Source organism: Panthera pardus, unplaced genomic scaffold, assembly GCF_024362965.1.
Source record: "Panthera pardus isolate Hobbes unplaced genomic scaffold, ASM2436296v1 HiC_scaffold_16, whole genome shotgun sequence".
NCBI lineage: Eukaryota > Metazoa > Chordata > Mammalia > Carnivora > Felidae > Panthera > Panthera pardus.
The window spans coordinates 45,980,337-45,992,481 of record NW_026526721.1 but is presented as its reverse complement, the minus strand read 5'-3'; the positions used below and the strand labels follow the sequence as shown (position 1 = coordinate 45,992,481).

The 12,145-nt window shown below is 35.8% G+C and overlaps 1 protein-coding gene across 1 annotated transcript; it reads right to left on the bottom strand.

The window, feature by feature from the left end:
• Window positions 1-3,094: 3,094 nt before the first annotated feature.
• Window positions 3,095-4,024, bottom strand: LOC109266258 (olfactory receptor 5K3-like). The gene has a single exon (XM_019448102.2). The coding sequence runs from the start codon at window positions 4,022-4,024 to the stop codon at window positions 3,095-3,097; it is 930 nt and encodes a 309-aa protein (XP_019303647.2).
• Between the last annotated feature and the right edge of the window lie 8,121 nt (window positions 4,025-12,145).

The following is a 12,145-nucleotide window of genomic DNA, read 5'->3' as shown; positions in this document are numbered from 1 at the left end:
TTCTTTTGAGATATATGTTGAAGGATATGTGGGTAAACTGTCATAGTGTCATCATATATATGTATATATACATATGTGAATTAAATATATATATGTACACATTTATAGATGGATTACCAGGTAAAATGTTAATTAATAATCTTGGTTTAAAAAAATTCATGAGCATTCTCTCAACTTTTCTGTAGGTTTGAAATATTTCAAAATAAATTTAAAGGAAAATGTCACTGATTCACATTTTCTTGAATCTCTGCCCACTTTACAGCTTAGTTTCTTGAATGTTTTCCTCTCTTGCTACTTTTACTTCTCTGAGCTGTGTACAATGTGACTTAGTGGTTAGGAACATGGATTTTGGAGCTAGATAGCCTGTATTTGATCCCTGAACTCCAAATTAATATTTCTGTGGACAAATTGTGCAGTTTCTGTGTCCCCCATTTTTTCAGTGGGGTTATAGGAAATTAAAATATAGAAATAAAAGTAAAATATGTAACAAAACACCAAATAGTTAAATGGATACTGGTGAAAAGTTATTTATAAGCTAAAAGAATGTCTGAGAATTAATTTAAAATCAAGTATAAAATGAAAGATGAGGCAAGAGACATGAATGTATTAGTTAATATTTATTCAGCTGCAATAAAAGCATTTTTCCCAAACAAGTTTAACAGTTAGAAGGTCTATTAAATTTTGAAACCAGAAGGGATGGTTAATTCCAGTGACTCTGGGTTTGTTTCTATGTGATTCCCTCAGCTATGTGCTCTTGTGTGTGTTGACTTCATCTCTAGGCTGGTTTCTCCCTTGATGGCAAAATGGATGTAGACTGTGCCAGATTTCATATCCACACAGCATGACATTCAGAGGAAGGAAGACTACCTTTTTTGTGGATCTGTTTTAAAATAAAGGAACCACGTATTCCAGAAACTTCTACAAAATTACCTCTTTTGTTTCATTGGCCCCAAATACGTCATGTACTCTTCCCTTAACAGACCTCTAGGATTCAGTGTTACTAAGAGTTGGGGGTGGATGGTACAGAAATACATAACAAAACTTGTGGTACCCCTAGGAAAGGGAGAGGGAATCAATGTATGTGAGTCTGACAATTAAAAATATCCTCTAAAGTAGGGAGTGGATAAAAGGAGCAATATTCATCTAACTCAGGTATCTGGATTTCCTTTATACTCTTAAAAAGAGTTTAGGACCCTATAGAGCTTTGTTTATGTGTTTATTATTATTGATTGATTAATTCAAAAATAAAAATAACAAACCTATTACATATTAACTTAATTATATTAAAATATATTAAAGGAAATGGTTAGTGAACGGCCAAATGTGTCAGGCACCTTACTAAGTATTAGTGAAAGGAAATCAGTTATGACTAGGTTGATATTCACAGGAAGAATATAGGCTTTTATTTTATTACCCAGTAGTAGTTACAATTGCCTATTTTTTCTTTAAAATGTTGCTAATATCTGTACACTCCTCTACTTTTATTCAGTTTCAGCTCTCATTGTCTAATATATGAATCATTACAGTGAGTCTTATTGTGTCCAGCTTCATTCCATTCAATTGCCAAATTAGTTTTCTGAAAGATACAATCATATTACCCTGTTCTAGGAAAAATTTGCTGTCTGATGCCTCTGAGATAAATTCAGATTCCTTTGGGTGGCATATAAGATTCTCAATAACCTGATACACTTCCACCTTTATTTCCCATATTCAGGAACAGCTCTGAACAACAACTTTCTTACTCTCTCCATGGTTCACCTCCTTTATCCTTTATTCCCAAGGCCACACTTATTTCTTCAAACATCGGCTGTGGTCATACTTATTCCTTTTTTCCTCCAAATATCATTTTTAAAATCATTTTTAGGGCACATTTTACTTTTGATACTACATAAGAACTCAGTACACAAAGCTACAGGGATCTCCATTTTCTGAACTCCCAAGCAGCATTGATACAAATTCTAGCTTGATCTGAATGACTTGGATGAACTTGAGCAAGCTACTCAGTTTCAAAGTATGAGATTTTTACTGAGAAAAAAACATGAAAAATCATGTCTAACCAATATATATGAAAGGTCTAGCTTTGTGCCTAGCAGATAGTAGGTTCTCAGGAAATTATTTTTTCTTTCATATTTGCATATATAAGTGATCAGTAAATCTTTTTTGTTCAGGTATTTAGGTATTTAGAATTTTCACTATTTTCTGCCTAATTTATGCTTTACAGCATCTCCAAATTTTTGTTAATGCCATGAATATGTCAGTAATTTACATTGGAATCAGTACAGGTTGGTGTAATTGCTAATAACAAGACAAGTAATAATATCAGAGAGAAAAAAAATCATTTAGTTTCATGTATTCAGAATTTCACTTTACTTTTGATGCATGCCTAATCAAACGGCATGAAAATATCCAAATCCATAGGGATTTCAGAATAAATAGCATCTATTTCAACTATAGATTGATAAATAATCAGTAAACAGATACTTTATTTCAGAGAACTTGAGAGTAAAATTGACAAACACTAAAGATGAAAATATTCTTGATTTGAAAATAGGTATTCCGTGTGAATTAATATTCAAACATAATCTCTTGAATAAACTCAAAATTGAGAATCAAGTATATCCAGTTTACTTCTGACAGGTGGTGTTAAGAAGGGATTAATTCTTGAGAACTTGGAATGTGCCAGAGTTTGTAAGATTATGCTTTGAGGTTCCAAAAATTTGTCAATTCCAAATGGAGGCAATCTTTATATATACTGACTTCTATTCCTAGTATTTGTAGAAAATTGTAACTCATTACACTTTGAAACAATTAGTTAATAGTTTAACTAATTTCATTGTGACACAGTTTATGACCTCAAGAATAATTATTTAGTTCATTCCTGCTGGGAGCTAGTCGCTTAGATTTCAAAATACATTGTAGCAGAAATTCTCCTTGCTGAACTTATTTATTTGACTTATACACTATCATGTTTTAGTAATTTAATATTTTATATACAAAGTGATCATTTTCTACTTTCTCAATATTCCATATTTTGGAAAACATTTTATCAAATTTAAGTTAATTTTCCACAGGGGATGAAATTTTTTTCAGAATGTTATAAAACTTTCTTCATAATTTTTTTCATAACATTTAATACTTCCTTATTTCTTAGACTATAGATAAAGGGGTTTAATAAAGGAATTACTAGAGTATAAAAAATAGCAACAGGTATATCTTTATCCTCTTCTTTAACTGAATTTGGTCGAATGTACACAAAAAGAAGAGAACCATAGAATATTGAGACAGAGAGAAAGTGGGATGCACAAGTAGATAAAGCTTTGCCTCTTCCTTCTTTGGACTTCATTTTGAAAATCGTGAAGAGGATGCAGAGATAAGAGATTATAACTATGATAATAGAGAAGACTTGAATTGACCCTGAAAAGATAAATATCATCAATTCATTGATAGAAGGGTCAACACAAGACAGTCTGTATAATGGAAGAACATCACAAAAAAAGTGATTAATTTGATGAGACCCACAGAAAGTTAACCTAAAGAGAAACCCTATATGAATCAAAGAATGCAAGTTTCCAGCTATGTAGGCCCCTGTGGTCATCTGAATGCAGAGTTTCTTTGACATCATGGTGTGATACTGTAGTGGGCTGCAAATGGCCACATAGCGGTCGTAGGCCATTGCTGCCAAAAGAAAGCAGTCTGTAGTTTCAGCAAGGCAGAGAAAATAAAATTGTGCCATGCATTCATAAAGGGAAATCATTCTGTCCTTAGAAAAGAAGTTCTCTAACATCTTTAGGGTAATGGCACAAGAACAACAGGAATCCATTAGAGCTAGGTTGCCCAGAAAGATGTACATTGGTGTGTGAAGACGACACTCTGTAAAAATCAATGCCACCAGGCCAAGATTCCCCACCATAGTGATCAGATAGATAGTAAGAAACACCACAAAGAGTAGGCTCTTCAATTCTGGGTGATCTGTAAATCCTATGAGGATAAACTCAGTTGTCAAGGAGTGGTTATCCTCAATCATATCCACCTTCTCTGTTGAGATAGGAATTCTGGAGACATAAAATTCTAATTAGAGTGTGTCTAATTTTCCTTTCACATTTTAATTTTTACAACAAAGAGAGGAGCTTCTGCAAACTTCTGTTACTATCTCTGGACACAGGCACACAAATCTCTAGGGGATATTCCTTCCTCTAAAATGTCAGCTTTATAACCTCAACTCTGAAACTCTGGATTCCCAAGAATATTTTTATAATTCCAAGGAGAATTCTTACAGTGGAAAAGGTTTGTCTTTATGGATTCATGCATGAATAGTGTACAAATATAATGTACCCATATTTGGTACATTGATGTCAATTTTTGTATGAAAGATCCTTAAAATTTTAAATCAATTTTCATATATACACATTTTTTTTAACTGAGCAAGAAGTTTTCATATATTCTTCCAGTTGAGTAAATATTTGAAAATAGCATACAAAAGATATGTTAAATTTATATATTAGGAATAGTATGAAGATTACTAAGAATTAAGAAGACTATCATCTTTAAGGAAAATTACTTTGGATATCTAAAGAAATAAATATCCATGTATTGTCACCTCTCTCATCCCTGTTCCCCGTATTACACTCATTTCCATAAAAACTGACTCTGTCCATGCCCTCATTCCTGTTGATTTTTGCCCAGATATCTAAATCCTTTCCCTCTTTATGTACAGTTTACATATAATGCTGCTTAATGTTAAGTTTTAACTAAATGCCCTAGACCACACTGATTTTCACTTTCTGAATCCTCAAGCATTTCTTATATACATAACACAATCTAGAGTTGCTTGTCTACATGGCTTTTTTTCTCTTTTTTAAAATTTATTTTAAAAATTTTAACCTTCATTCATTTTAGAGAGACGGAGCGTGAGTAGGAGAGGAGCAGAGAGAGAGAGGGAGACAGACTCTAAAGCAGGCTCCAGGCTCTGAGCTGTCAGCACAGAGCCCGACATGGGGCTTGAACTCATGAACCACAAGATCATGACCTGAGCCGAAGTTGGACCCTTAACCGACTGAGCCACTCAGGCACCCCCCCTTTTTTTATTAAAAAATTTTTTTCATGTTTATTTTTGAGAGTGGGGAGGCGCAGAGAGAGAGGGAGACACAGAATTTGAAGCAGGCTCTAAGCTGTTAGCACAGAGCCCGACGTGGGGCTCAAACTCACAATCTGTGAGATCATGACCTGAACCAAAGTCGAACACAACCAACTGAGCCACCCAGGCACCCCTACATAGCTTTTTTTTTCATTTATCTATACAAAGTTTTCTTATTAGAATTGAGACATTTGAGTTAAGCTATGACTTATACTTCTTGTAAGAGTTGTTTAATGCTGTAGAGAAAAAACAGTATTGGTTCCCGTCCAAGCTTCATTCTAAAGACCTGACTTATAAGATAAACTTGTCAGCATACTACTGTTGATCCTTAGTGACTTTCTTTGGTTTCTGCAAGTTGAGACTGTTAATTTTGAAGAATAGTCTACAAAGGACATTATTCAAAAGTCATCTTTTAAAAAAGTTTAGGTGTCATTCTTTTATCTGAATGGACCCATCTACTATTTTTCTGTTTTCTGAGAAACTTATATAAGGTTTTCTAAAGTATATCACAGTAGTTTAAAAGCTAATAAAAATAAGCTGGCCTGTATAGTTTAATTTCATAACACTTAGAAAAATTGAAAAATCTTAATATGACTTTTGAGAACAAATTTTGTTTTCCCTAAAAGGCTGTCTTCTAGGAGCACCTGGGTGGCTCAGTGGGTTGAGCGTCCAACTTTTGCTCAGGTCATGATCCATGAGTTTGAGCCCCATATTGGGCTCTGTGCTGACAGCTCAGAGCCTGGAGCCTGCTTCAGATTCTGTGTCTCCCTCTCTCTCTGCCCCTCCCCCGCTCATGCTTTCTCTCTCTCTCTCTCTCTCTCTCTCTCAAAAAATGAATAAATGTTAAAAAAATTTTTTTAAAAAAGGCTATCTTCTATCATTACTTAGTGATCCATTAGGATATATTGACCATTGTGTCAAATCATATAAATTTTATGGTCAGAATGGATGTATTTTTCCATAATCAAAACATCAAAATAGAGGCACAGGCTGGGGCACCTGGGTGGCTTAGTCGGTTAAGCGTCAGCTTGCACTCTGTCTCTCTCAAAAATAAATAAACATTAAAAAAATTTTTAAAAAAAGGCACAGGGTGAACATTTTATTTTCTTGTTTTAAAATATTAAATATAAGCCATTTAATTATTCAGCTGTGTTAGAAATAACTTTCAATGTACCTGCCTGAATTATTTAACAGAATTAAGCTATGCTGTTACCTGTGTATTTTGAAAACTTACCTTAAAATCAGAAAAGGTCAGCATGAATTGAGTTTAAATCTCTTGCTAATTTCCCATAGCCTTCAGTTGTGAGAAGAGCTAGAAAGGTGAGAAGTTGAAATCTAAGATCAATGAACAAATGCTAAGTAATTCAGATAAATAAATGTTTATGGATGCTAATATTAAAACTAAAAGTAAATTTAAGTACTTCCCTTATCTAAATGCTCTGATACTGTGTTAAGTCTTGTAGAATTTCAGAATATAAAAATATTGGTCTCAAACACATTGGGATTAAAAAAAATGAAAATCTGGAAGACTGCTAATAGATCAGTGTCAATAATTCTATTTCTTACATTGCAAAGTTAAACTTTTCCATCAAATGCTTAAGGGATTTCCCTGTAGTGACATCAGTGTATTTCTGTAGGGAGATTCAGTCTCCAAAATGTATTAACTCTGTGACATTAATTAAAGATTACCTGTGAGACAAAGAGGTTAAGTAAATGACTTTCACTAAAGTAACTAAGGTCAGTTGATGATCGTCTTGCTGATTCTTACGTAACTGACATCATTTTTACAATTGTAAAATTGTACATTTTATATCTCTGTTCACTATCCTATGCATAAAATGTAATGAGCAGAAAAGGGTCTCAGGTTAGTTTGGACAGTTACAGGAAAAATTAATATGGTTAATGAAAGATGATTAGCATTTGCAGTGGAGCCTAAAAGGTGTAGGGTTAGCGAGGCTCATCAACTTCACTCTGTGAGTTGAATTAGTTCCCATGTATTGCAAATCCCTCCTGGAAATTTTGCTGTTACCATTTAGCCCCACATATGATTTACTGAGTTGTTCTCTGTTCTTTTCATTTCACCCCAATTATTTTATCTTTCTTACCCTGTTTTTTTCTCTTAATTCCACTAATTTTCAATATACTGTATTTATTAGTATGTCTATAATCAGTCACTCATTCCCCACCACTACCATTAGCAGTAGACATAAGAGTGAAAGAATTTCTCTGTTATGCTCATTCCTTCATCTCTAATACCTTGAACAGTGGTTCTTTGTAGCGCTTAACAAATATTTGTTGAATGGATTAAAAAAAATGATACTCTGCTGCTCAGGAATTTGCAGTGGTCTCTCATTAGTTTTCAGACCAAATCCATTTTACTTATTTTGGTATTCCAGATGCTCCATGGTCACCCTTTGTCTTATCTTTCACCTTGCTCTCTTCCTCAACCTCAGGACACTTGGCCATGTGCATCCCTTCACTGCCCCTCTGTGCAATTGCTTCACCTAATTTTCTTATAATGCTTCCCTCTGCTAAAACTCCTTCTTGGGGTGCCTGGGTGGCTCAGTCACTTAACTGTCTGACTTCGGCTCAGGTCATGATCTCACAGTTCATGGGTTCAAGCCCCGTGGTGGGCTTTGTGCTGACAGCTCAGAGCCTGGAGCCTGCTTCGGATTATGTGTCTCCTTCTCTCTCTGCTTCTCTCTCTCTCTCTCTCTCTCTCTCTCCCTCTCAAAAATAAACATTAAAAAGATTTAACACTCCTCCCTTTCTTTCCATCCCAATACTACTCATACTTGAGCTCAAATCAGATCTCCTCCATGAAGACTTTCCTAGGTCCTTTAAATAGAATTAGCTGATTAATGGCAAGATCTCATTCTTTTTTAAGACTAATATTCCACTGTGTATGTGTGTGTGTGTATGTATTTATTTATTTACACACTATATCTTCTTTATCCATTGATCTCACTCATGTGGAATTTAAGAAATAAAACAAATGAACATGGGGATGGTGGTGGGAAGAGAGGAAAACCAAGAAACATACTGGTAACTACAGAAAACTGATGGTTACTGGAGGGGAGGTGGGCAGAGGTGATAGGTATTAAGGAAGGCACTTGCTGTGATGAGCACCAGGTGTTGTATGTGAGTGATGAATCAATACATTCTACACCTGAAACTAATACTGTTGACATACATGTTAACTAGCTGGAATTTAAATAAAAACTTGGAAAAAATTTTTAAATAAAATATACTCAGTAAAAATAAATAGATAGAATTGATTTGTTCTTTTCCTGATTTACGTGATACTTACCTGCTTTTTTTTAAATACGAAATTTATTGTCAAATTGGTTTCCATACAATACCCAGTGCTCATCCCAATGGGTGCCCTCCTCAATACCCATCACCCACCCCCCATCAACCCTCAGTTTATTCTCAGTTTTTAAGAGTCTCTTATGGTTTGGCTCCCTCCCTCTCTAACTTCTTTTTTTTTTCCTTCCCCTCCCCCATGGTCTTCTGTTAGGTTTCTCAGGATCCACATAAGAGTGAAAACATATGGTATCTGTCTTTCTCTGTATGACTTATTTCACTTAGCATAACACTGTCCAGTTTCATCCACGTTGCTACAAAAGGCCATATTTCATTCTTTCTCATTGCCAAGTAGTATTCCATTGTGATACTTACCTGCTTTTAAAATGCATTCACCACTTTATCAAGTGTGACTCATATGTGTCTTGATTATAAAAGTCTTGACTAAATATTCTTTTTAAAATTTTTTTACATGTTTGTTTATTTTTGAGAGACAGAATACAAGTGAGGGAGGGGCAGAGAGAGAGGGAGACACAGAATCCAAAACAGGCTCCAGGCTCTAGGCTGTCAGCACAGAGCCTGATGTGGGGCTCGAACTCACGGGCTGCAAGATCATGACCTGAGCTGAAGTCAGATGCTTAACCGACTGAGCCACCCAGCTGCCCCATTGACTAAATATTCTTAAGTCACCAATCATAAATCTTTTAAGCACCTGACAATAAACTGAGCTAGATCTATAATATATGCTGCATTGATTGCTAAAATTTCCATCATGTTTAATCTTAATCAAGTACTTACAATATGCAGGGTATTGGAAGAGACAATGGGAAGTGTGGGTACAAGATGTGAGAATGGCAGGAATAAGTTCTTAGTTTTTAGATATGGCTTCCTGACAAGAAGCTCATAATCTAATGGGGAGAAAGGCACTTAACGCTGTGTGCACAATTTAGTGTGCAATTTAGGCTGTGATATAAAAAAGTGTAAACATATCATATAAAAATATAGTAAAGGAAGTGACTGGTGACCTAGAGGAAGAAAGAAAGATTTCCCAATGGGAGTATAATTTCAGATAACTTTGCAGGGTAATAATTGGTAAAGAACATAAGGAAAAGCAGTCTGAGGGAACCATCTGTAAAAGCCTGGATACTTTTTTTTAGTTTATTTATTTATTTTTAGAAAGAACATATGTGTGGGGAGAGGCAGAGAGAGAGAGAGAGAGAGAGAGAGAGAGAGAGAATCCCAGGCAGGCTCTGTACTGTCAGCATGGAGCCTGATGCGGGGCCCGTGAGATCATGACCTGAGCTGAAGTCAGTCACTTAACTGACCCACTCAGGCATCCTAAAGCCTGGACTCTTAAAAGAGCAAGGCCTAATTTAAAAAAAAAGGGGAAGGGGGACAGTAAACTAGAGTGACTAAAGCTTACTCATACATGATACAAGGAGACACAAAAAGTAATATAAAGGGAATGGGAAATTTCAAATTCTATTTGATTTCTTCTCATTTATTTCCTCTGCTCCTGCCAATTCACTATACCCTCTCTCTCTAAAGCCACAACCAACTCTAAATGCCAACTCTAAAGAATATTTAATTATTTCCTAACAAAGTATAGTGTTTGGTACTATTGAAAGTCTTCTCTGGCTTGTTTGAAAACCCTCTCTGCTCCTATCATCTTGATTGTTCCATCTCAGTCTTTGATGCTGAGTCATGTTTCTCTTTTTGTCCTTAATAATGCTTTCATTCACCCTGATTGTATCCTTGGCCTCACTCTTCATTCATTCTAGAAATTTCCCCATGTTATCTCATCTACTCTTGTGTTTTCAACTATCTTTCATTTGCTGATAGTTTTACTAGGAGAGATATTTCAAACCATGGTGTACATTCATATTGATAAGCTCATTTGGAGTATGTTCTAAATATATACATTCTTACCTACAAATTAGATAGATGTTCTACTATACTAAAATATTATATATTATAAAACATGAAAATAGAAATTTAAAAAGAATTAGACTAAGAGAAATGCTATTAAAATTTTAAATTTTATGTATTTAATGCTATTAAAATATTGTTTACCCCCACTAACACTATTATTAATTAAATAATAATCTTATATTCAGAACAAAATGTGATATATGGCTTATTATTTAAATCACAGCTTAGCACTGTGATACAGCAGTGCACCCACTTGCTTGAACTTACTTCCAAACATCTCTTAATATCCTACACAGTTGAAAAGATCCGGCACACAGATATATCTGCCCAAATGGGAGAAGAATGTAAGTTTTGAGTGGGTCTCAGAACAGGAGAGGGCTCTTCATAGGCCCACACTATGGGGTAAACAGCCCTGACATTTGGGCCAAGTGACTCAGCAGGCCAGTAGTATTAAGGATATCTGAGGTGGGAAGAGAAGTGAAACTAATGGGAAGTGTATGGAAAATTCTGATAGGAGAATCATAACATATACCCTAATGGTTTGGGAACAAGGCCTTGCTTTCTGCAGCAGAGAATTATAAACTATTCAACAAATAACTTCCTGCTGTGCTATGGACCCTGCTAGTTGAAGAGCTCCTAACTGTAGGACATCAAGTGATCAAAAGGCCAGAATTGCCTTCATGAGCTGGAATTTTTCAGACTAGCAAGTATAAGATTGAGCAGGCCCAAGAGTAATTCATTAGAAGATGAAGGTGGCATATCCAAGGATCTGGCATGAACAGGGCCAGAGAATACAATAGGCTGCACAGGCAGGTAACCCAGACCTCTATGTCATCCTCCACCATTGCACTGAACTCTTGTCCTCATCTCGCATGTCTGGCTTCAAAGGCCAAGTTGGTTCTTGGGTGGTAAGCTTGGTATGTTGATGCAAGCCAAGATAGATTACTGCTAAACTATAGCTCCACCTAGGGTGACCTTGAAAAGTAAGACTAGGGAGACATCCTCCCACAGAGCAGCAGACCGATTACCTTGTTCCATTGTATAGAAAAAGAGGTGGTCCAAGGTGAGAATATATAAATTTATAGAAGAGGTGAACATCTAGAATGTTGGTCAATGGCGTGTAAGGAGACAGATTAAAAGGTCAGTGACCAGAAAATCTGAGGGAGAGGTATATGAATGTATCTCTTGGGGTGGATATGAAGTGTGGAGTTCTTCATATTACATGTAAAGGTATACCAGAGAGCATCTACCATGGAAAAAAAATACTAAACAACCAAGTACACAGAATGATTCAGCTAGTTGAGGTGATCCAGTTTTGTTCATCTGCCACCCCAGTGCTGGCACAACGGCACATGAATGAAGTGCTGTAGTGGCTGAGATGGAGGTATGCATGTGCCTAATAGCAGACGCTCTAACTTTTCAAGGCTAATCTAGCTACTGTTCTTGTCAAGTTCTAACTTGCCAAAACCAGAGATCATTTTGGATCCCCCAGTCTCACAACATCCATCAAAAAAAACCAGTCAGCCACATGGTGGCATTTGCTACTATGAACCTCTTCCTCTCTGAAGGGGACATAAATTTATCTGGATTGGAATCCACATAATCCAGGTATGGATTAACTTTCTAATCTGTAAATGCTCAGGAAGAATCACTCTCTGGGGCTGGTAGAATGGTGCATGCATTGCATTGGACCAAGAAATCTAGGTTGCAGTAAAGAAGGTGTGGTACTGGACAGTGACTGACACACTGGTTCTATTCTATTTCAAATCACCC